Raw genomic sequence first — 26,669 nt, forward strand, 5'->3', positions numbered from 1 at the left:
GAGACACCTCAAAGGTGGATACTTTGAAGAATGTAGAATACAAAACCTGTTTTCAGTTATTTCACTTTTTTTGCCATTCCACATGTTCGTTCATAGTTTTGATGTCTTCAGTGAGAATTTACAATAGCAGTGAAAAGATATAAAACGCAAAAATTATGAAGTGTGTCCAAACTTTTGACTTTCGTTTCAGTCTTCAACATGCTTCTCCCCGCGGTCCCACAAATGTAAAACTCCGCCTACATAAGATGTATATAATTACACATATTATAAAGGCTAGTTGCTGGCTGCCTCATTACTTGTCGTCTTGTTTTGAGTTTTTTTCGCGACGCGTTGTGCTGTAATTCCAGGTGCTTCCTTGTTGAATTGGATGTCGAGTATATAGCGGGCAACAGTCCATCTGAGCCAGCACAGAGTTTGCAACACACGGAGATATTTTTGTCATCTTTACTGGACAGATATGTGAAGTAATGGCTGTATCTCCAGTGAGCAAATGCAGCCGTTTGTTGTATCTCTCCGGCTCCTTTACTGTTAGCATCCTAATAGGTAGCCAGGCTATGTGGCAGACGGCGCGCATACAGCATGGTACTGCACATGACCCGTTTTTTTCTGATGACAAAACGTGAGATGTGATGTCACTCCCAAACTCAAATGCGGTATTTTCTATTCAAATGCTCTTCATACATGACTACAGTATTCTTCATTCTACATACAGTATGAGGCAAAAACAAAATAGTAACGCACAGTTACTGAGGAAACTAACTTTAATCAGATTACTGGCTTGGAAAAACCAACGCGTTAGATTGCTCGTTACTGAAAGAAAGTAATCAGATTACAGTAACGCGTTACTACTGACAACACTGGTTAGCGTGAAAAGTTGTTTGGCTCTTTGTGCTCTGCGATTGGCTGGCAACCAGTTCAGCGTGTACCCCACCTCCTGCCTATAGTCACATAGAATAGAGCAGTACTTCTCAAATAGTGGGGCGCGCCCCCCTGGGGGGGCGCAGAGCAATGCCAGGGGGGGCGCATGTGACCTCGGGGAACATGTTTTTTTTTTTTTTTTTTTTTTTTTTTTTGCCCTACTGGAATAAAGTGTACTTGCACATCCACTCAGTAGGTGGCAGTGGCGCTCTCATTTTCAGAGTGCGCGCAGTATTTTTGAACTAAGGAAGAGCACTCAGACAGTGACGGGATCTGTCGTTCACTTGAGTAAACGAATCCATTCTGGTTCGTTCAGTAAAAAGATTCGTTCAAACGAGTCGTTCAACGAATCGTTCGCCCCCCTTATCTCCCTCCCCGCCCAAATGAATCGTTCGGTTAGTGAACGGGAAGTGACGTTGCCGAACGAATCACCAAAGACCGCTTCGCAGTATAACTGAACGGGAAGTGACATTGCTTGGTCCCTCCCTCTCTTGCACATTGACCACTCGTCGTAGTTTCAGAAATGAGTGACAGGCGATATCATTCTGCTTTCACAGACAGCCTCGTCCCCCCCCAACCCAGCTCTTGCTTGCCTCATAGCTACGCGTGTTTTAAATTACTGTAAATTTGATAGTATATCGTCATAGGTACAGTCCCGAGTCTGTTGAGAAAAGTAGAACACTAAACCATGCTCGCTAGATTTGTGTGGTGTTTTTGTCAGTTTGAGCAGCATTTGATAGGCTCCACGTTAACAAATATGTGACAAAGTCATTTCCTTTCATTTTATGACTCGTTCACCGCATAGTCATTACTGGAAAGTCAAGTTAGCAGCAAGCTAGGTCAGGAACAGGTGTAGGCTCACTATCCTATTCCCCTCACTATCCACTCGCTCTTGCTATATGATTGGCCGAAGAGTCGAAATGCTCTCCCGTGATTGGCCGAAGAGTCGAAATGCTCTCCCGTGAAATGCCTGTTTAAAAATGTTCCCGTTGTTACTTCTTGCGTTCGTTAAAAGTGCTCATTTAAAAAGGAAAATCGATGGATGATACTACACACAGAGCGTATTATTAACAAATGCTAAAGTTGTATATTCATATAGCGAGAATAAGGAACGTCACTGACAAGCGCAGGCCCCTGCGAGTGGATAGTGAGGGGAATAGGATAGTGCGCTTACACCGGAGGACCGAATCACTGAACGGGAAGTGACAAAACTCAGTCTTTCCCCCCTGCCTGCACACTGGCTGCTTATTGGCCACACGTGGAAATGAGTGACAGACGCCTTGATTCTGTTTCCGCTCCCTCCCCTGCCCGCGATGAGGCTGGCGTCTGATTGGTCGTGTGCGATTTTAGAAGACGCTGTCGCTTGCTCAACGCCCTCCCACGCAGCGAACAAGCGCCACCAACTTCATAGAACGAATCAGTGCAGATGGTGATTAGTTCGGTCTCGTTCACCCAAACAATTTGTTCAAAAAGAACGAATCGTTCGCGACCGATACAACACTACACTCAGCACACACAGACAACAGATACGAAGAGCAGTGTGCCACCGCCGTTTTCGAAAGCCGTTTTCCGACCGGACTCACTCACGCAGCGACCCACTGTCTTGTCCGGTTCTCACGTTGCCGCCTGAGAAGTGCCATTTTCGGCTTGGGATCGTCACGACGACCGCCCTCACCTACGGTTCTACCTCGGCCGCCGTGAATGCGCTTTTTTCGTGCCGTTTGCCTTTTAGCTTTGACTTTTAATACAGTGGGTGATGATGAAAGACTACTGTTTACTGTGTCTAAAAATAATTATAGCAGACAGCCAGAAGCCAAATCAATTAAGACGCCACTTAAAGACATTAGACCCCAATCTCATTGTTAAGCCGCTTGATTTTTTCAGTGAAAACGTGCCGAATATTGCCAACAATCGTCCTGCTTTGTCAGTGTTACATCAGTAAACCAGTGAGCATTGTTAGCATGCTCATTGCAAAATAACTCCACACCATTGCAAAGGAGGTAAATACTGTGAGCAGCAAAAATAAAAACTGTCCTGTCCAAGGACACTTTTTTAAAAATTTTATTCAGTTTTGTTTTTTCGGTCAAATTTTTTGGCATATTGTCCTCATGAGTGAATGTTTCTAATCAATTTTAATTTGTTATTATTTACTGATTTTATTACAATTTATTGTTCTGTATCAAATGGTCAAAAATGTACCTTGAGTGTATTTTTTAGTTTGGATGTGAATTTTTTTTTTTTTGAAAAATTCAGGCAAATTGATGCACGGCAAGTCTTCTCTGTTACAAACAAAACAATGTTAATAAAGTTATACTTTATTATAAGTTGATCTGTTACTTTTTTTCTTTATTAGAAAAAAAGGACACAATGTTAGGCAGATGCATATTTATAATAGTAATTTTATAGACAAATGATACTATTTACAGTGGCGGCAGAGAGTTTGGGGGGGGCGCGAAACATTTACGTCTTCTTTGGGGGGGCGTGACAGAAAATAATTGAGAAGCACTGGAATAGAGGTTTGAAAAAGCGTCACAACGCTTCCACCAAAATGGCAAAGCCCATCTTGAACCTCACACTACGCTTGTACACACGCCAGAGTTTAGAAAGGCTAATAAGATTAAGATTATTTTACTCCCTGCAAAATTAACATTTCTATTCTAATAAATAATACTATATACAGATTTAAAAGTAATTGACAGGTAGATTAAATACTGCATATTTTAATGATTAATGTTCAATAGTGTAAAGTGGACCAATTCAAAAATACTGTATAAACAAAACAGAGGGGAATATTCATTGTGCCGTCCCATGCATTTCAGATTTCCTGTCTGGTGACAGGTCTGCGTGGGATTAATCTACATGTGCGCAGTGTACGTGGAAGAAAAAAAACACTCACCTTATTGATGACGATGTAAACATCTGACATGTTTTTTGCCAATAAAAGCCCCTTGACGAATCCTGCTACAGTATTTGTAGCCCTTTAGGCTTTTGTAGGCTTTCAAAGTTTGGTGGTTTTAAGTACTCTTGGTGTTCATCATAAATGTCCGGATAATCTAAATGTGGCAGCTCAAAAGCAAACAATGTCCTTAAATAACGATTTTGGCAACAACTATGGATCTGTTGACTTAATCTGTGTTATTTTGTTAATATAGCTCTCACGATTTATGCCTGGTAATCCTTGCACCTTTTCAGAAATGACGGCAATTTCCATTTTTTTCCCCCTCCCTGTGACAAAATTACGGGGGGGAAAAACGCCGGGTGGGGTCCAAGCTGACTGATAGTTGTCATCTGGGCAGAAATAAGTCATGAATCACGTGAAGTAAAAAACCTCTATAGGGTTCGGCACCCCCGCGATTTTTGTTACGATAAGCGGTATGGATGATGAACCCAGTCGTTGCAAGGCTGAACAACACAGCAGGCCTAGACTTGTACTTATGCTGACTCACAAGGCCTGTTTGCAACATTTTCTGTGACAATACTTTGCTCCTTTCTCCCCACAGTCTCATTGACAGACGTGGCTTTGTCCATCTTGACACGCCACAGCTGGTACCGCCAACCAATGGCATTACTGTGTATGGTTCCACGCAATCTCAACAGAGCCACATGGTAAGAAGATTGTCACCTGTTTTTTGTTTTTAATAATTGTAGGATTTAAAAATGCATATTTTCTTTGCGCATAGAAAAAAAACTTAATGCCAAGAAACGAGCTGTATAGGTATTCACAGCATTTAAAAAGCGATATATAAATGACCTTGATGTTTCAACGGCTTCATTACAGTCCGCCTGTGATAAATACAGTTGTTTGGGAATTATTTTGAAAGGCAAACATACCAATAAAAGGTCCATAGGTGGCCGTGCCTGCCAGAGTTCAAGTCAAAGGAAATGTTTAATGCACTGTAAATAGAGCATTTCATCCAAAATGGTGTACTACATCATTTTAGGGTTTTAAGTGAATTGATGGTTGTGTTAAAATTAGAGCTGAAACGAATACTCGAGCAACTCGAGTTTAAAAACTGATCCGAGTAATTTTATTCACCTCGAAGAATCGTTTAATTTTGCCAGCTCTAAGCATCACGTTTTGCCTGGACTACTATTAATACGGGACAACGCGCTGACGTCACGTGCAAAGAGGAAGAAGCAATTAAAAAAAAAAAAAAAAAAAACCTGACTGCAGCCGACAGCCACTACAAACTACGCCGACATTGCTAAAAACTACGCCCGCATGATGCTTGTGTGGTAGCAGGTAGTGTCCAATGCATCTCATAGATATCGCATGCATTTAGAACTAGATGCGAAATGACAGACTCGGCCGCGTCTGGGCAGCGTTAGTAAACAGCAGCCATCTTTAAGCAGTTGACTTCTCAGCGCTAATAGATATCTGTCACTCGCTCACATACCGTTTGCCCTTCAGAGGGCTAGGTTTCTATTGATTATGACCACTGTCGATACGTGGCTAACGTGTCTTACATACAGGCTTTATTTAATCTGTAAAAACACAGCACTGTAGAGTGATGAGGGTGTAAAATTAATACATAATAAAGCTAACTGTCAGTTTTAGCTCAGTAGTCATTGCTGAATAAAACACCAAGTAGCACTGGTCCCTAATGTGCTCCAATACAGCAGGTATCATACATTTATTTTGAACACTGCAAAAACTCAAAATCCTATCAGTACTTACAGTTAAGACTAACTTAAAACTTAACCAGAACTTAAAAATAGCTTGACACAAATGGAAATTCAATTGAAACACATGGGAAAAACACGTAGCTTTCAAGTGATGTGTGTTATGAAGCGTAATTACATTTTTAGGTAAGAATTTTTTTTATTTTTTTTTTATAAGATCGAGAAGTTTTTTGAGTGAAAGCAGTGAATTTTCTAGTCACATCTAAGATGCAATTGTTGGCTGTTTTCAACAATGTACATCGGAAATAAAGACATTGGCTGAAAATGGTTCAATATTGGATTAAATGTCTTTTTTTCTCATGTATATTTATAATTGCTCTTTACCTAAAAAAAAAAAAAGTTTTATCCGATTACCTGATAGAATTTTCAGTCGATTACAAAAATATTCGATAGCTGCAGCCCGACTTAAAATAATCATAAACTGTTTGTGAAGTTAAATACATTTATTAACATGTTACAGTAAAAATGTCTGATGTGTGGAAAAAGTAAAAACATCTATAATTTAAATTTGTACTTTTGGGGGTCCGATAACTCCTTACTAGGGCAGTACCCCTTAAACAGCTGGTACCCTTTGAATGAAAACGAGGGTCCCCACTATTTTTCCTGACAGCGCGAAGGCGAATAATTTTTAAATTTAAGACGGCAGTGCTGCGTCGTCAGTTTATCGAAACAAACGTTATAACAAAAAAATCGTGAGAAATGATATTGATGGATTATCTGCAACCACCCTTTTCCAGTTATACATCTTCAATCTGCTTTTATAGGTTACTGAGACTGACAGGTGAGATCCCAAAATGTATTTTCTCTGTGTTTTTTGATGGGGCCTGTCACTTATTCTGTTTCTAGATAAAGTTCCCACTTGCCATCGTGGGGTCACTGCTAGGGTTGGAGAATTCTGGGAATTTTTAAATTGGAAATTTTCTGTGCAAATTTAGGCAACAAGTTTACAGGTTGGCTCTAAATAGGGATTTTATATTTGGTTTTAAAAAAAAAAAAAAATTTTTTTAATTTTTAAAAAAAATTTTTTTTTAAGTATTTTAGTGTAATCTTAACTAAGACATACAGATTTACAGTGATACCTACACTTAGAAGTTCTCCAGTTTTGAAGCTAGGCTAAGCTTGGTCTTACTTTTCTCGTTTTGTTCTGCATTACAAGCCAAAATTAGAGTTACAAATGGACATTAAATATGCTGCCGCTGGAATGGAGTGGGATAAAGTAGTAAAGGTAAGATGATGCCCGTGCATTTGAGCAAGGGGAATTACCTATTTTTAATGCATGTCTGCTTATGGCCCACAAAAAAATTCACTTGATGTTTGCCTTCAAAAAATGTGTTTACTTGAGCATAATATCTTTCCATAGCATTTATTATTTTTATAAAGTATGATTCCGTAATTTTCGAAGCCGCTACTTTTTCCCCCGCATTTTGAATCCTGCGGTTTGTAATTCAGTGCGGCCTATTTGTTGATTTAGGTAACACTTTATTTGACAGCGGCGTCATAAGACTGCCATAAGATTATGACACTATCATGGGCATTAGTGAATGCTGATGACAGATGTCATTAAGTGTAATCCGGCAAATTAAGTCATGTCCACCTCAGACCTTTTACTTTCATTCAAAAGTAAGATAATTTTCCAGATGACACAAAATGACATCTGTCATAAATATTCATAAATGCTCATGGCTGTGTCATTTCATAGTTATGATGGTCTTATGACAGTCTTATGGCGCTACTGTCAAATAAAGTGTTACAAATACCATAACAAGCAATTAATGAACCTAGAACTGTAACTGAAGAAATAATTAGCACAGAACATGAATTTTGATTGTTATTTACATCTTTAGCGCTGCAGTGCATGCTAGGAGGCATGTTGGACGACAACAGTGTTGACCCCAGGTGGCAGCTGAGGTTGACTGTCTCCCCCAAGGGAGCAGTGATGGCCAAATAAAGCTTCTTGAAGCAATGAAGTGTTCATAGTGGTTCATTTGGTCTTATGACAGTCTCATGATGCTGCTGTCAAATAAAGTGTTACCGCTTAATATCTTTTGGTGTAAATATCCCATCATGCAGTGAGGACTGCTGCGGGTTATAGTCCATTGCGTTTTTGTGTCATACAGTATTTGGTGGGTGGCGGATTATAGTCATGTGCGCCTTATATACCGAAAATTACGGTAATTCTTTCAGAAAGTTTCTATATTGTCATTTTTTGTCAAAATCCTCCCATGTAATATCCCATTAAAATTTACCTGAAAAATTCGACTGAGTTTTCCAACTCTTGCAAGCTTAGTCAACACTAATGCGATATTTGTCATGCCCTTGGTTTTCATACTCATGCCCTTGGTTTTCATACTCGACTCTTGGTGGGGCGTACAATCGGTAGCAACTGACTTCTCAACTTTACCCACTTGAGCTTTTTCGTGGTGTGCAGTATACTAATGTGGGTATTAAAGTCTTGTTCTTTGTCTTCCCTCTCTCCAATCACCTATTCCTTCTTACTTCTCTTTCACACTCCTGGTGTCTCCTTCGGCCGCTCCTTCTCCATCTTCTGTTGTCTGCCTTCAGTGTGACCAAGACCAGTGCATTCAGAGCACTAAATTCGTTTTACAGGCCGCTGCCACGCCTCTCCTCCAGCAGCAGACCACCGAGCCAGTCATCATGACAACTTCCCCAGAAAACGGAGGATCCCTCCCGGGCCGCCCCTCACTCGGGCTGGGTGGGCCTTGCACTTCGCTGCCCCTCGGGCAACCCACGCCTCCTACTTCCACGCCCAGCCTCAGCTGCCAGGAGTCCACCGACATGCTGCCAATTCATTCACACGGTCACTCACATAACCACAGTCGTCCGCTTCAAGATCAGGTTGCACACCACCACTTTCTCACACCAGAGGACCTGCCCTCACCCCCAGGTATGCTTCCTTGCAGCAGCCCCATGGGTCACAGCCACACCGTGCAGGCCGGATTCTACAATCCAGCCAGCCAGGACTCGCTACACGAGGACTCAGTCAGAGGACTCGTGAAGCTCAGCTCTGTCTGATGCAAACACTCAATGAGAACAAGTGCATCCAGCCCTGAAAACGTGCCACTTTCTGAGAAGGGAGCACTCGCTTGGGTTTCCTACAATGCCATGTTTGGAACTCAGCTGCTGAAAAGGGACCTGAACAGAACCCAAGCAAGAGCAGTTGTCCCCAGCCAACATCTTGCCAAACCCTTCTACTGTGCAGACATGTTTCTCTCGCCCCCTTTGAACTTGATAGGGAAATCTCTTCTTTTCCACTGTTGTGCACAAGGGATTCCTTTTCAGAAAGGTGTTCATTAAATCTCAAACATCTCAAGCAAAAAAATGTATCCATTTTAAATGGTTCTTGACCTTTTTGGTCAAAAGTCATGTCATTTTTGCTAGGGTTTTTTCTTCCCATCAGACAGATTTTCACCTGTATGCCTGTTGCTGATTGGAAAGTATTTTTTTTCTGCCTTTTTTCCATGTACAATCTCAGCAGTTGCAATGGTTGATGTCACCCTACTGCATATCATCCTACTTTTTTATGTTGGGGAAAATATGACAGTTGTATTGTACCGAGGTTATTGAAAAATATATTTCCTGTGGATATAAATAAATCAAGTACTTTTTATCAGATGCCAAATTGTATTTTGCGTTTCCTTACATGTGCACTGGCCACAATGGTCAGTTGCCATTCCTATTTTCAATGCAACAGCTATCTTCGATTAGTTTCCAGGTCTTGTCTGTCCCCTGGTGGCTGTACAAGTAAAGTGCATTTTGACAAACACTTTGCCAAACACCGTAGCTTTCGCAGTGTTAATTGTGGAAAAAGTCCCATACATTTGTTATAATTTATTTGCCAATAAGATTTAATGCATTTTCTTGTCAAATTACATATATGAAAAATAAGATAATTATTCATGGCCACGTCTTTGCTATGTAATGAACACCCCTTTTGTAGAACGTTTTCACACAAGATACAAAAATGCACATACTGTATAGGAACACTCTGGACAGTGGCAATTCCACTTGGTATGTGATATCAACCTTTAGAAGGATTCACTTGTTTCTTGCTGAAATGATTACTGAAGAGTAATGCTGGTTGGCTTTCATTTATCTTTGCAGTGTAATCAGTCTTTCCACTGATGCTGCAGTACAAGCTAAAGAAAGTAATGCTTTCAATAACATTGTTTTCTTTTTTACTGTACTGGCTAGTAGAAACAAAAGATACTGTATACAGTTCTTGAATGAGAAAAGGCATGATGCAAAGTTAGTGTTGGAGATGTGCAATGCACTTTTTTAACATTCTGACGTACTGGTGAAAAGAAACTACGCAATGTCAATAATAAAACAAAGCAATGGAGTCCCATTAGCACAAAGGCTAGAAATATATGGGTTTTTTGGAGGGCAAAAATCCAAGGAAAGCAGCTGTCTTAATCACCACAGTTTGACGTCCATCAGCTCGAGGTCTCCCATTATCTCCAGCTGGTCAATGGTGCTCAGGTCCTGAACCCGGTGTTTGAATTCAAACAAGTGCAAGCCGTTCACCGCAAGCTTGAACTGATGTGCCTGACAGAGGAGGAGAATCTGAAACAAAAACAAAATAAAAACTCAACTAAAATCCCTTTGTTAATTAAATAATATAAATGGACGAGTTTACCTCAAAATACTCTCCAGGAGAAAAAGGGTAAAAGACCAACTCCCGCTCGTCTTGACCCCAGCACTCATTTAAGTATGAGTTTCGTATGAATGTGCTGGATTTCATGCGAGCATTCAGGTGAAGGGCGATGCTCTTCGTCCTGCTGTTGCAGAGGTTCACTGTAATACTGCAAGACATTTACGGGACAATTTTGCTCAACTGGGCAACAGAAGTCAAATCACATTTATTTACCATAGGCATTAATCATAAAGGGCTTCACATGCCCACATTTGGCTAACAGTTACAACATACCCTGATCTGAACCACCACAGAGCAATGGAAAACCCCACTCAGAAGTCTTAGACAGTGAGCTTACACGTTCCGTGACAAACACAAAGAAGTGAGTTACCTGTGAGGATACATGCAGATCTGTCCTTTGATGGTAAGGTGTTGTCCTGGGCTCAGACCTTTTAGTATACTGCCTTTGTATGGGAGGCTCTAAGGGCAGTAGGACAACATTTTATCGCACATGAGTACATGGTATGGGTGTAAATCGCCAAATTTCATAATACAATATTGATCATTTGGACAACTACACTGCTGGCCAAAAATATTGGCACTCCTGCAATTCTGTCAGATAATGCTCAATTTGTCCCAGAAAATGATTGCAACTACAAATGCTTTGGTAATAATGAAATGAAAATGCAATGAAAAAATACAAAAGACAACGGGAAAAAATATTAAATCATTATCATTTTACACAAAACTCCAAAAATGGGCCGGACAAAAGTATTGGCACCCTTTGAAAAATCAAGTGATGCTTCTCTAATTTGTGTAAATAACAGTACCTATTACTTACCTGTGGCACATAACAGGTGGTGGCAATAACTAAATCACATTTGCAGCCAGTTAAAATGGATTAAAGTTGACTCAACCCCTGTCCTTTGTCCTTGTGTGTACCACATTAAGCATGGAGAAAAGAAAGAAGACCAAAGAACTGTCTGAGGACTTGAGAAGCAAAATTGTGACAAAGCATGGGTAATCTCAAGGCTACAAGTCCATCTCCAAAGACCTGAATGTTCCTGTGTCTACGGTGCGCAGTGTCATCAATAAGTTAAAGCCCATGGCACTGTGGCAAACCTCCCTAGATGTGGACAGCAAAGAAAATTGACGAGAGATTTCAACAAAAGACTGCGTATGGTGGATAAAGAACCTCGACTAACATTCAACCAAGTTCAAGCTGTCCCGCAGTCCGAGGATACAACAGTGTCAACCCGTACTATCCATCGGCGTCTGAATGAAAAGGGACTCTATTGTAGGATACCCAGGAAGACCCCACTTCTGATACAGGTACATAAAAAAGCCAGGCTGGAGTTTGCCAACACTTACCTGAGAAAGCCAAAAACGTTTTGGAAGAATGTTCTCTGGTCAGATGAGACAAAAGTAGAGCTTTTTGGGAAAAGGCATCAACATACAGTTTACAGGAAAAAAACGAGGCCTTCAAAGAAAAGAACACGGTCCCCACAGTCAAACATGGCGGAGGTTCCCTGATGTTTTGGGGTTGCTTTGCTACCTCTGGCACTGGAGTGGAGCATTGTAAGAAACTCATTGATGGATACCGGAAGCGGTTGTTCGCAGTTATTTTGTCTAAAGGTTGTGCTACCGAGTATTAGGCTGAGGGTGCCAATACTTTTGTCCAGCCCATTGAGTTTTGTGTAAAATGATTTTTTTTTTTTCCCCCCCCGTTCTCTTGTGTTTTTTCATTGCAAGCAAGATAAATGAAGATATTACTACCAAATCATTTGTAATGGCAATCATTTTCTGGGAGAAATTGAGCATTATCTGACAGAATTGCAGGGGTTCCAAACTTATGGCCAACAGTGTATACGATATTTGTCGATAATAATGAGTATGCCATGATTCAGTGTCTTTGATGGAGTTAATATGAGTTGTACACATTTGACGCATAACTTTGACCTAAAACAACATGTGACATAGAATTTTTTTTTGATGAAACATTTCAAACATTTTTGGAATGAAAACGTTAATCTAAAAGATGAAAATGCTGAGCGATGTTTTGCGTTTTGATCAATTTGATTAGATCATTAACTTAATGCAAGAATTGCACTTCAATGATTCATTAAATGGCCCAAAATTTCAATACATATTAAACATGTTTTCACTGTTTTCAATGTTGAAGCGGAGATTCGAAAAGCCAATACTCAGCAAGTCTTGGTTGTTATTGTTTTGTTTCCACTAATCAGCCAATTATGAGATCAGTTCTTTGTCCAGTTTGCCAGAGCTCTGTAGGCTACGTAAAGAATTAACAATGTCGTCTAACAATGGGGGGTTAAAGAAGAAAAAAAAACTTGCCCCGAATCTCATTGGAGTTATGGCAAATTCAGACACATTCATTATTAATATTCACTCGCCGGTGTGCTAACATGTTGAGAAAAGTACAGTAGTTCCCCTCGCGTCATGGCAAAAAAACTAACCTGTGTTCGTAACTCAGTTTTTTTTGTTTGTTTGTTTAGTTTTAACTCTCTTTTGTGTTAACCTACCTCACTAAAATGCTGATTTATTGGAATTTGAAACCCTCCCGTTTGAAGATTAGCGTGCACTCATTTTATTTTGAATGTAGTACACTACACATACTGCATGTTCACTTGATCATTGCTAACGTTAACGTAGTTTCCAGTCCCAGTGTTTCCTGATTGAAATGCAACATTGATATGATCATGTAGCTTGAGTCTCTATTCCAAAATGCTTTCTCGCAGCCCAAAGGGGAAGGGGCTTTGGCACGTTAATATTTTGATCATGGCTGCAGTACCATTTTTGGCCACCAATCTTACAAATGGCTCCTTTAAGTAATTAATGTGTCGGTCCAGATCAGTGTATCGTCCCTACAACTGTTCATGGACAAAAGTAATGTGCAAACGGCCATTACACTTATGCATCTATATTAAGTGGTGATCCGTGGCGAAAAAATAACTGCTACGGTGAACACTTTGTGTCCATTCAACCGGAAGAAAAATGGAAAGGACTACATTGAAAAGAAATGATTGTCAACGTAAAATTAAGAATGAAGCCTTCTAAGAAACTGGACATGACTGTGCTTATTGTCTATGAAGTGTATCACATAGATGCTTATGCAGCATTATCAGCTTGCTCGAGTGTAGCATGCATTTAAATAAGGGCTGTCAAAATTATCGCGTTAACGGGCGGTAATGAATTTTTTAAAATAATCACGTTAAAATATTTGACGCAATTACCGCACATGCCCCGCTCAAACAGATTAAAATGACAGCACAGTGCAGTGCCAACTTGTTACTTGTGTTTTTTGGAGTTTTGTCGCCCTCTGCTGGCGCTTGGGTGCGACAAATTTTATGGGCTTAGGCACCCATGAGCATTGTGTAATTATTGAAATCAAAAATGGCCGGCTACTAGTTAACTTTTTGATTGAAAATTTTACAAATTTTATTAAAACGAAAACATTAAGAGGGGTTTTAATTAGGGCTGTCAAATGATTAAAATTTTTAATCGAGTTAATTACAGCTTAAAAATTAATTAATCGTAATTAATCGCAATTAATGGCAATTCAAACCATCTATAAAATATGCCATATTTTTCTGTAAATTATATATATATTCTGTAAAATAAATTGTTTGAATGGAAAGATAAGACACAAGATGGATATATACATTCAACATACGGTACAAAAGGACTGTAGTGGGCATTTCACTCTACTGTCATTTAAATCTGTCTATGCTGTCCTCACTCCGAAGCGTCTACTTTTTCCAAAGCTAGACAGCTAGTGAACGACGCCTTAATAATTAAGACTTCTTCCTTTTTCATCTGATTTATTAATAAAATGGCCTCAAACCATTGTCCTCTTTAGACCGTCGTAAAACTACAAAAAAAAAAAGTACACAAGCATTGCATTAGCAACAACGTTAGCTTAGCACGCTATACAGGTTCACTAAACATAAACAAAAAGCGTCTCATACAAAAAATATAACATTTCGCTTACTAACATATGTACATTCTTTACAACAACCATACTTACGGACAAATCTTGTCCAAGGATCATATAAGCACAACATTATCAGCCCGAGACGTCGTGCAGCCATAATGAACTTGAAAGAAAACAATAAACCATGTCGCAAAGCGACCACAAGAGTTCACTGTAGGACAGCACAAAAAGTCTTGCTGTAAAACTTACCAAAAGGCAGAATACTTTCTGAGCGGGACATGTGCGTTAATTGCGTCAAATATTTTAACGTGATTAATTTAAAAAATTAATTACCGCGCGTTAACGCGATAATTTTGACAGCCCTAGTTTTAATATAAAATTTCTATAACTTGTACTAACATTTATCTTTTAAGAACTACAAATCTTTCTATCCATGGATCGCTTTAATAGAATGTTAATAATGTTAATGCCATCTTGTTGATTTATTGTTATAATAAACATATACAGTACTTATGTACCGTATGTTGAATGCATATATCCATCTTGTGTCTTATCTTTCCATTCCAACAATTTACAGAAAAATATGGCATATTTTATAGATGGTTTGAAATGAGATTAATTACGATTAATTTTTTAGCTGTAATTAACTCGATTAAAAATTTTAATCGTTTGACAGCCCTAATTTAAATGTAATGAAGTTAAACATTCTAGAAATTATAGCTCTATTTTTTTTTTTTGTAGGATAAGTGTTTTTTCATTTACACTTTTTACAATTCTGAGCTTCAAATATTGTCGGAAAATGTGAGCATAGTTAGTAAGGGTGTAACGGTACATGCAATAGTATTGAACCGTTTCGGTACATGGTAATCGGTTCGGAACGGACGCGTACCGAACGAGTTTCTGACGTAATATAACCCTTACTTTTCGAGGCTGTTAGTCGATCGGGTTACAGTTTCTTTGTGTAGATTATATTTACTCCGTCTTCTCTACTATAATGAGGACCAACACGGTAGGACAGTATATAACCCAGAAGCGTCAACGGCGCGACAACGCAGCCGCCGCGAGAACTTAGTGAAACGCGGGCAATAGAGTCAGTCAGCCAATTCACACCAGTCGCAGTGCAGCCGCGTGTTAGATGCGTCCCAGAAGCAGCTCAACGCGACGCACGCGAAAAGAACGGCGGAGTTTATTATTTGACACGAAACGCCTGCGTCAATACTACTGGCTAGGATCGGGCCGGAAGTCACTCGTGTAATAATAAGGTGGATCCGGTGTAGGTTCACTATCCTCTTCCCCTCACTATCCACTCACTCTCGCTATATGATTGGCCGAAGAGTCGAAATGCTCTCCCGTGAAATTCCTGTTTAAAAATGTTCCCGTTGTTACTTCTTGCGTTCGCTTAAAAATGCCCATTTAAAAAGGAAAAGCGATGGATGATACTACACACAGAGCGTATTATTAACAAATGTTAAAGTTGTATAATCATATAGCAAGAATAAGGAACGTCACTGACAAGCGCAGGCCCCCGCGAGTGGATAGTGAAGGGAATAGGATAGTGCACCTACACCGGTCGATTTTCAAACTAATATGCAATCGTAACCTACTTTTTGAGTCCGTCAGATCTCTTGAGAGGTAGATCAGGACACAGTTGACTTGTCTTTGTTGATTTACTGCTGTCTTCTCTGCTATAAAAATAGACCCTACTCACATGACGTCACAACCACGCCTCCGCGCCATATTGTCCGTCAACTCGTCGTGTTGACGCATTACCGCTACGTAAATTCCTCCTATTATGGTGTGTTTTTCTGCTCGTTAGCATTAAAAATCAAAATGGTGAAGGCGTGTGTGGCGGTTGGTTGCAATAACGGAGAGACGGAGAGACTTGAAGTTCTACCGTATTCCGAGAGACCCGGAGAGGAGAGCGAGATGGACTGCTGCAATTCGACGAGAAAACTGGGCTCCAAACGATTACCGCAGATTATGTAGTAGTCATTTTATATCTGGTAAGATGCATTTAATATATATCTGGAGGGTTTTGGGCTGACAACCACAATTAAGATCATTGCTAGGCTAATTGCCGACAACATACAGTTTCAAATTCAAGATGCTTATTTCTTCCACCATCATTACATTTTGAATAATATTTAGCTGGCACCAAATGAAAGAAGCTGGCCTCGTCTACGGATCATCAGTTAAACAGGTGTGTCCAAACCTTTTGCAAATGGGGCAAGATTTAGTGTGGTAAAAATGCGGGGGGCTACCTTGGCTGATTTACATAGAACAATATATTTAAACAAATTTTAGCAAGCCCTTCGGTGTCACATTTGCTTTATTATTTTTTTAAATTCATAATTTCAACAGTCTCATCTTTGTGGCATTCTCTTTTGACACTCGGGCTCTTGCGAAATACTGCTGCTGTGAAATTAAACTAGCTTCAAGATGCTATAATTTCTCGCTGCGTATCTTGTCGTACATGTCAGCGTGTCTTGTTCGGTAATATCATTATCGCGTCACATCGAACTCTTTGGAAACAGCGACTGTCTCTTTGCAAATGAGGCAGACACAGTTGTTGAAATAGTCCAATATCCACCTATCCTTGAAGCGTCGGCCATCGCAGTCAACTTTTTTTTTTTATTGATTGTCGCCATTTTAGAAAATTGGAAGTAAAGGGTCACACTGGGTAATGTTGCTTAGAGTGCTGCTCTTAAAGTTTTTCAAACTTTCGTGAGAATAGGCTGATTTTGTGTGGACAAGATAGTTGTAGATATCAGGGTAGCAGATGTCAGGCAGAGAGGGCGAAGACAGCGGGTCGAAAAATATCGATTTAGGCATCAAATATGGATCTGGCGAATGGATAGACTGAAGCTTTTCCCCATAACGCCAATGAGTTTACAGCGGGGCTTCCATGAATTGCTCTATAAATTGCACGACAAATTGAAACCATTGAGAATACGGATAAACAATGACGGACAATATGGCGGCCGGATACAGCGACACGTCATTCTTTGACGTTGGTGAGTAGGGTCTGTAACCAACACGGCCCCGTGTTAAATACAAAACCTTCCTACAACAACAAAACAAGTAGGAACTAATATTCACATAGGAACTAAAGTTATACAACATAAAACATACAATATAAATGAATACTACATCACATTTGTAAAATATAAACACATAACAAAATAAATAATAGCCCATTTAAATAAAATAAATTGAAATGAGCTAAAACACCTGTAATCAAATAATAAGAGTAATACACACATCCTGCTTACACAATTAAATTTATTAATTTCTGTGTAGCGCTTTAACTTGAGAAAATCCACCAATAAAGCTTTTGAAAACTGTTCATAAGAAAAAAAAATGTTTCATTGAGGCATTTCATTTGTAAAATACATGTTAAAATCTTTGTCATTGGGATTGCTTTTCTCTTGAGCACAGGACTTCTTCTTCTTTCTTTCAGAAAGTAAGCTGACCAATACGCGGGGTCTGAAAGGCAAATTGTTGTTGGATTATCTTTAAATACCCGCTACTTTTTGAGCAGAATTCTAGCTTTGTATAGGCTAATGGTCCTATTGTTGAAAGCACAAAAGTGTGTAATTAACAACTAGCACATTTATATTTTGCATTTTGTTTTTTTACTGTACCGAAAATGAACCGAACCGTAACCTCAAAACTGAGGTACGTACCGAACCGAGATTTTTGTGTACCGTTACACCCCTTATAGTTAGACAAAATGACTATAGAAGGGAGAAACTTACCAAGTCACCAGACTCTGAGTATACTGCCTAAGAGGGCAAAAAAACAACTTGAGTCACGGTGAAGGCAAATTGAAGCAATGTGAGAACAAGACAGGGCTTACAGAGTTTGGTACGACGCCTATAGCCTGCACTTGGACCTTCCCAGAAACAGAAAATGTGTTGATCCTATTTAGTGGAATTCTATGTTTGTATTCCAAGAGGTGAGCTCCATTTACTGCCACCTGTTGGTTAAAAAATAAAGCTGTTTTAAAGATGGGAAATTATCTGCACAAAGAAACAAGCAATTAGCCTAGCACAAAATCCTGACAGTTAAAGTGATTTAACTACATACATGTCCTATTCAAATTTAAATATTCCACTACATTTTTGGCTTCTCTTTAGCACACAAGATACTGAATCTTCCCTTTTCTCTGGCATTTCTAACCTTGAAGGCATCCTCTTTCACCATGATGATTGTTTCGAACGGGGCCCCGCGTTTATAGGGCAGCTGCTGCAGCGTTTCCTCTTGGCCCCAGCCTTCCTGTAACATGGAGTTGCATCGTACGCAGGGCGATCCCATGAAACAAGCGCTAAAGTGCAAGGCCACGTCAGAGGGCGGCCTGGTACTGCCACCGCAGGACAGGTCAATCTGAAACCTCAAAAGATCATGCATGAGAAGGCATTACACATTGAGGCAAACACTTTGCACAGGAAGTAGAGACCGTAAACCAATTTGAGGTTCAATAATCATGAATTCGCCTAGTTATATTTTGTGGAACATACTGAATTGAATTGAATGTCTTTATTGTCATAATACACAATGTACACTGAGATTTGAAGACAACTCTGGTGGCGCAAAGGTTAAAGGAAAGAAAATACAAGCAGTGGCGCGTCAAGTGGGGTGCTGAGGGTGCTGCAGCACTCCCTGGTGTTGGGGAGAAAAAAAGTTTTGGTACGTTTTGTTTTGTTTTGTTTTGTTTTGTTTTAATAAATAAAAAAAGAAATCATATTGAAACAATAGCGCATTTAACTTTGGGGATTAAATATATATGTTGAAAAAGTTTTTTTGTTAATAACACCACCTATATATACAACTAAAACCTTGCTTGCTACCGGGTCACATTGAATAAGGCGCTATTGGAACGGAAAAGTGAACTGTTGACAGAGGAGGCGTTAACATGGCACAAAAACGAATTAACAATTTTTTCTTTACAAAAAAATGCTAAATTTTCCAAAATTAAATTCGAGGTTGAAAATTAAGATGATTGTCCTTTGGTTTCTTCAAATAGGTAAGACATGCTTGCATTGAAGCCATATTATTGTTTGTTGTTGCTGTTGAGCTGCCGCCGTGCAGAGCACTGTTGGATATTCGTGTGCAATTTATTTTAGTGTTGGGAAAAGAGGGCGTTAAACAAAGGCTTATTGGCCCTTTTAGTTTTCAAATGTGTTCGGGTGTCATTGCACCGTCTAGCTGCGAGGATTTGCATTATAATAAACAGGCGCTTTCATTTCCAATACATAAACTCCAACAAACACTGTAGGTGAACTAGAACGCTGTCTTTGTAGTAGCCTAGTAGTACTACATAGACTATCCAGCATGCGCGTGCACTGCCATTGTGCATGCCTTGTATGGAGAAAACACACGAGTATGACAAATTTGGACTGAAACGCCTGTCTTAGGATGGGAAAAACTAAAAAAAAAACTTCCTCAGCATCCCCTGCTGTGTGTGACTTACAGTGCACCTGAATACAAGTGTAAACTAAAATTGAAATTAAGTAAAGCAAATGAAATTCAAAATTAATTGTAAAATTTATTAAAAAGGGAGCCCGTAAGTGTATGCATGCGCAGTAGAGAGGGCAACATATCAACAATAGAGTGTAATACATTTATATTGCACAGTATGCAATAACTGAACATAATATAATGATAACTGGTACTGTGTGTTCAGTACCCAAATTGCACTGTGGAAGAAAGTGTTCATAATTCTGGAAGTACGGGCTTTGATAGACCTGTACCTCTTCCCAGAGGGTAACAGGGAGAACACACGAAATGTCACAGGCGATGCTTGTGGCCTACGCAGACACCTGCTGTTGTAGGTCTCGGATAGAGGACAACTACACTCCTATGATGCTCTGTGCCGATTTCCTGACTCTTTCCACAGCCTTCTTGCAGCCTAAAGTCTGCTCCTAAACCACACTAAAATATTTTGGGTCAAGATTACAGATAGACCGATTAGCGGCCGGGCCGATTATCAACACCGATATTTGGAAATTTGACGAAAATCAGTATCAACCTTTTTTTAATCTCATTAGCCGTTATGAAAAACATCCATTTAAAACTGGGTTATTTCGGCTCAGATGCAGCCACGCCTCTCCTTCCTGCTGTCTCCTGCACTAGTATCCACGCCGTAATTGATTGGTTAAATTGTAATGGTAAATGGAGTTACACTTGTCTTGCGCCATTCCACCTTTTTAAGTCCCTTAAAGCGCTTCACACTATATCCTCATCTACCTACTGGTGACGCAGCATCAGCAGCAACGTAGGGTTTAGTATCTTGCTCAAGCATATTTAGATGAGGTCATGAGGGCTTTCTTTTCTGTGGAAAAATTTTAGGTAGCTATTTATTTAACCTTTTATTCAATTTCATAAGAGATGTCTCTGAGTCTAGGAAATCCAGGCCATTCTACAGCTATTATTTTCTATTTGTGTGATTCAATAATCATGCTTTAGGCATTTCAATGAGGTTCAGTGTTTGTATTATTCAATTTTTAAGGCCAAGTTTTACACTTTTACTGCAAATGAATATCGGCTCCAAAAATCAGTTATTGGCCCCTCTGACTTCTAATAATCGGGATCAGTCCTGAAAAACCCATACAGTATCTGTCAATCTCTAGTCAAGATGCTCTCTGGAGAGCAACTACATGTAGCTCGACTACAGCAGATCCTGAGACACGTTGACCTTTCTCAATGACCTGAAAAAGTACACTGCAAAAACACCCTTCCTTGAAGGGAACCTAGGACTTAAAGACCTGTAGGCTCTAAAAAGCCACAATTGTTCTCTTTTACTAAAATATATTATAAACACATAAAATATTGATTTAAAAATCTCTAATATTTAGTACATGTTTTGACCTACGGAGGGCGCCATGTTTTATGGACGCTCGGGGTGATGACGTAGATCGTCACTGTCACTCGATGAATACTACCGGGTTACTATGAGGGGCATTTTTCATTCTGGCCCTCTCACACACATACATTCTCCTTACACAGACATATATATTCACTTTCACACACATATATTCTTCTCTCACATTCATATATATTCTCCTCTCACATTTATATATTTTCACTCTCACTTTCATACATTTTTACTTTCACATTCACACATTTTCACTCTCACATTCATACATTTTTACTTTCACATTCATTTTCACTCTCATAGTCATATATTTTCACTCTTATATTCATACATTTTTACTCTCACGTGCATACATTTTCACTCTGTGTGTGTGTGTATGTATGTAGAAAGAAAATATATGTAAATGAGAGAAGAATATATCGGTATAAGAGTGAATATATATCTGTGTGAGGGGAGAATATACAGTGGGGAGAACAAGTATTTGATACACTGCCAATGGGTTTTCCCATTGGCTGTGTATCAAATACTTGTTCTCCCCACTGTATGTACCGGTATGTGTGAGTGAAACTATAGTGGAAATGGAAGGCAGCTCTGATTGGCTAGCTCTGATTGGCTGAGAAGCTGAAGCAATTTCTGTTGAGGCCGTCAACATGGAAGAGGAGACGCGAGCACTTCGTCAAGCAGTTGGGCTATTACGAAATATTTTGTCGACCTCTGAAACGGTCACATCTTTGTCATCCTGTCTCAAGCGGCAGAGGACAGGATCAGCTGCACCCAACGTCACTCATAATAATGCGATTGAAAGTGAGATGACAGAAATTTTCCGACCTAGCAACTCCCAAATCCTTTTAGCAGTCCAAGCGGGAGCTAACGTGACACGTGCCCAAACTGGAGGATCGTCACGGCAGTAATTGTGATATCAGACGCACCAACATTTTGGCAACTGGAACTCCCGGCAATGGAAACACTGCGGTGAACTGAGCCGCGTTTTCTGATTTCGTGGTCAAGCCAGCCGCAATTTCTTTTCAGTTAGATAAAAAAAAAATCATGGCTTTGACGTCATTTGGAAAAATAGTCCAGTGGTATAATCGGTTGTCTGTGGCTCGGACTACTCGGGTTCGAACCCCGCCAGAGATCAACGTTTATGGCTGCCTGACTAATTAAGACACTATTGTAAAATCAAGCATGCACTTTCTATAATTGTGTCAAGTATTGACAGATCATCCTTTATTTGTGCTATGATTTACAGCAACAAATGGAAAATGTCTAGCTGTCTTAATGATGAAAAATATGTTCCACAAACAGCAAGGAGAGTTCTATGAATGCACACTGATAATGATTAAAAAGGTCACAAGACCAATTAGCTATTCAAGTGAAAATATAGTCAAAAAATAAATGAATGAATAGAGCTAAATTGGAAAACTAAGAGGTGTGCTCCAACCTAAAAGAAGAGTACTTCTACCCTGCACTGATTTTGGGTCAAAAAGTCAAATGGTCTAGGAGATATTGAAGTTTGAAGTTAATAAATATTTTTTTTTAAATCATAAAAACATTATGAATAGATAAATTGGAAAACTAAGTGGTATGCCTTGATCTCCAAGTAAAGTACTTCAACCCTGCACTGGTTTGGGGTCATAAGGTCAAAAGACCTCACAGCTATTAAAGTTTGAAGCTAGTCAATGTGTCGTGTGTGTGAGAATGAAAATATATGTTGTGAGAGGAGAATTTATGTATGTATGTATGTGTATGAGTAAAATTTATATGTATATGAGAGGAGAATGTATGGATGTGAGAGGAGAATATACAGTATGTGTATGCGAGAGGAGAATGTATGAGTGTGAGAGTGAATATATGTATGTGAGAGGAGAATATATGTGTGTAAGAGTGAATATATATGTATGTGAGAGGAGAATATATGTGTGCGTAAGAGTGAACATATATATGTACAGAATGAAAAATGTCTTGTACGGCCCCTCATACTATCTGTGTTTTTTTATTGAGTCTTTTATTACCTTTTCATTGGCTCAAAATACTTTTTGCATGTGTTTCCTGCTCATACTTTTAAACATTGTGTTTTCTTGTGGTGGCTTTAAAGCAGATTGTTCATCTGTTGACCATGTTAGTCACGTGGCATAATTAAACCACATTATTTGATATTACTACATTTAAGTATTTTCTTAAGGCATCTTATATGATCTGTCTGTATGCATCTAAACAAAACAAGCTGAATGCGCACAGTAGTACTTTGGCTGTCAAATTCGCCTCTTGTAGCACATTTTGCCGGCGTAGCACATTTTGGCAAAATACTGTTTTTTTTTTCCCTACTCTCATCTCAGTCTTTCCTTTTAATTTTGCTTTTGCTCTTTATTTTGTGAAATATCGACAGTGCTGTCATGCTCATTAATCTTCCTCTCGGGTTCAAATTGAAAGGGTTGAACAGATGACATGTTTATGCCGCTAGAGTCATACTCTGGAAACCCGGCAGCGTAACCATGTGACGTCACCGCCCTGCAGCGTCGACATCAATGGCGACCTACTAGTTAAACTAATTTTACAAATTGTATAAAAACAAAAACATCAAGAGGGGTTTCAATATCAAATTATTTTAACTCATAATAACATTTATCTTTTAAGAACTACAAGTTTTTCTATCCGCGGATCCCTTTAAGACTAAGCAAATTCCCTTATTTTCAGTGTAAATCTACTAGAAATAAGTGAAATTATCTGCCAGTGCTTCACATATATTTTACTCAGATTTCTTGGAATAAGAAAATTAGATAGTTGAAAATAAGCTTGACAAACTTAATTTAAGCAATAAATTAGTATATTCAATCTTATCTTGTCAGAAATATTCTTCATTCAAGAATATGTAAAACATTATTTGAAGGCAGTTTTTTTTTCTTGATTTAGGTGAAAAATCTCCAACTTTTATATGTATGGGTTTAATAAGAACAAATAGTAATATTTACTTAAAGTAAGTGGAATAATCTGACGCATTAATCTGTTAACTAGTCTTTATCACACAAAACAAGATGGAGAAAATCATTTGACTATAGATTTAAGGAAAATAATTTGCTTAAGATGTTATAAATTTGCAGTGTACAGGCGCTACTGTGCCTTTTTCATAAAGGCAGTGGTGTTTTTGCCTCATGTTAGGTCCTGTGACATGTACGTTCCCAGAATCCTAAAGTCACTGACCCTATCTACCAAATACAGTTCGATTAGAAGAGGGTGGGGGTTGTCCTCCCCTCTTCCTCCTGAAATCCAGCACCTTAGTTTTGAAGAGTTATAGGGGAGCATTTTTTTTTAAATTTCATTATGGAGTTGTCATTTGCACCAGCACATTACTGACAACCATTTTTTCATTATTTGCCCTTCCTACTCAACTCAAGTTTATTGTTATTGAAAACTACAATCACTAATGAACATAGTATTGCTATATTTAAACTCTTTCTGTAAATCAAAAATTATGGATATTGCACTTGTCTACTAAGCGTCATAATGTAGTGGCTTTTATCGCAGCTCACCTGTCAGCATTTGAGGGTACAGTGCCCTGAATGACGATAATCTCTCCAGGTTGCAGGCCTCCAGGTATAGAGCCTGTATATGGGATCACCTGACGTAGAGAGATTAAGTTTAAGGTTAGACCACTTAAGATTGAATAACAAGATCCACATTGCTTTATTAGTAACAACAGTCTTATACAGAGCATCTTTAACCTTTTAGGTACTCATTTAACTCACTAGCTGCCAATGACGGCGGGAGAGGTCCAATCCATTTTGACTAGGGGGGTTGATAGTGAATGATCCCAGTCAAAATGTATTGGACGTAGGCATGTGCCGATAACCGGTTTCAGGGCACACCGTGGTTTGTAAACGTCACTGTTTCAAAACCGCCAAAATTTTACGTCATACCGTCCCTGAGGTATTAGCTATTTTTTATGTACCATAAATGCAGGGAGAAATCCCTCCCCTACAGCTGAAAGGCTCAACCCTCCCCCACTGTTTGTTGCTCAGTGTCAGTGAGTCACCTGTGCTACACGATGGCTGGAGGAGGTGAAACTCCTGAACTTTTTACCCCCATCGAAGAAAACGAAATCGCTGGTATGGGAATACTTCGGCTCCAGGAAAGTTACAGACGGCCGCAGCTTAGAGGAGGAGGGCCAACCGACATGCAAAACATGTTTGCGGAGGGTGGGTGCTGAGGAGGCAATACCTCCAATATGATTTCGCATTTATACAAAATTAAAGGTTAGTAAACACCATCATGAACGTTTCCCACCAACTACGAGAATTAACTCCAGCATGTTTAGTGTGTTTAGCGGTGGTCTGTGTTGAGAAAGAGAGTGTGTATATAATGTAAACATGATACGAGTCATACATTCGTATGTCATACATGCTTTTTATGGAAAATAATTCAATTATTTTTGTTCTGATGATAATAATGTTAAGCTGTGGCTGTGGGTTTACGCTCACCTAAAGGACTGCATTTATTTTAATTTTATTTAGGTTTTTTTTTTCCCCCAATTTATTTTACCTTAACATAATGCTTATGTTCCAATTTGCTAATATGTTTTGGGGGGGGGAAATCCTGTTCAATGGGGGGGGGGGGGGGGGGAGTTTTTTACCCAGATATCTCAAGTTACACATTTTAGAGCTGTAATTGCTATACCGTGAAACCGTGATATTTTTGCTTAAGGTTATCATACCGCCAGAATTTCATACCGGCACATGCCTCATTGGACGTCTAGTTCCGTCAATGGAACTGAAGGATGAGCATTCACAGCCAGTCCTTCCAGTTTAAATGAATTGGACCGTTATTTTTATCATGCAATGAGTTAAATACTATGATAAAATCAACTTTAGAGTGTTATTGGGGGCGTAACTAAGGCATATTCCTGTTTTTCGTTTCTGTTGATTGATGATTATGTAATTTTATTAAAAAATACAATAATGGTTAATAAGAAAATTAATTATATTTGTCCTGACGTCCACATATATGTATATTACATTTTGGGTCATGTTTTGTACATACCAAATGCTCATATTGTGGCCTACATGACCCAAAATGTGATGTCCTCTATGTAGATGCCAGGTCTTTATGAGTTACGTTTTGTTTTGAATTACCAAAAAATAGTTACTGGCTCTACAAAGGGTCAAGCAGAAATTGACCACCTATAGCAAAGAATCGAGACTGGGACTTCATAAAACATAATAGGCTACAGAAAATATTAGTAAGAATTATAGCAACAGCAGCTCACCGGCTTCAGGACGCTAAGCTTCGCGTTTGCCACCGACATCGAGCCTCCTGTGTCGGTCTAAAAACAACAGCTTCGCGACAAAACAACAGAGCGAGTTGGTTATTTGTTTAAATATCGTCCATCATCTTGATCTAGCGATCGCTCAGGAAGTGCAAATTGTCACCGTGCGAGCCTCTGCAGGCACGCATGCGCAAATTGACATGTGACTACAAAGTCCTCTTTAAGACAACAGAGGCTGCATTTACTTTGAGTAAACAAGGGTTAAAGTGCCATCACATGATTTGACGGAAACATAAAGCCTGCCCGTGTTATTCAAAAAGAA

At 39.3% G+C, this 26,669-nt stretch overlaps 2 protein-coding genes across 8 annotated transcripts in view; one reads left to right on the forward strand and one right to left on the reverse strand.

Moving 5' to 3' along the window:
- The window catches only part of zdhhc14 (zinc finger DHHC-type palmitoyltransferase 14), a 61,372-nt gene extending 49,171 nt beyond the window's left edge, over positions 1-12,201 (forward strand). For 2 of the 7 annotated variants that reach the window (XM_057858883.1, XM_057858884.1), the window contains exons 9-10: positions 4,419-4,524; positions 8,164-9,353. In XM_057858883.1, coding sequence (XP_057714866.1) covers positions 4,419-4,524; positions 8,164-8,634 — 577 coding nt within the window. In that variant the 3' untranslated portion in view covers positions 8,635-9,353. Of the gene's footprint in view, positions 1-4,418; positions 4,525-6,365; positions 6,383-8,163; positions 9,866-11,206 lie in introns of those variants that run through there. The other 5 variants (XM_057858885.1, XM_057858888.1, XM_057858887.1 and 2 more) reach the window with 5 other exon arrangements.
- Positions 8,716-26,639, reverse strand: LOC130930777 (galectin-8-like). Its single transcript, XM_057858890.1, has 8 exons — positions 26,348-26,639; positions 24,615-24,703; positions 18,393-18,603; positions 18,070-18,189; positions 17,969-17,995; positions 10,647-10,735; positions 10,259-10,424; positions 8,716-10,185 (listed from the first exon to the last, which is right to left on the reverse strand). The coding sequence occupies exons 1-8, from the start codon at positions 26,384-26,386 to the stop codon at positions 10,036-10,038; spliced, it is 891 nt and encodes a 296-aa protein (XP_057714873.1). The 5' UTR covers positions 26,387-26,639; the 3' UTR covers positions 8,716-10,035.
- Between the last annotated feature and the right edge of the window lie 30 nt (positions 26,640-26,669).

Source organism: Corythoichthys intestinalis, chromosome 15 (assembly GCF_030265065.1).
Source record: "Corythoichthys intestinalis isolate RoL2023-P3 chromosome 15, ASM3026506v1, whole genome shotgun sequence".
NCBI lineage: Eukaryota > Metazoa > Chordata > Actinopteri > Syngnathiformes > Syngnathidae > Corythoichthys > Corythoichthys intestinalis.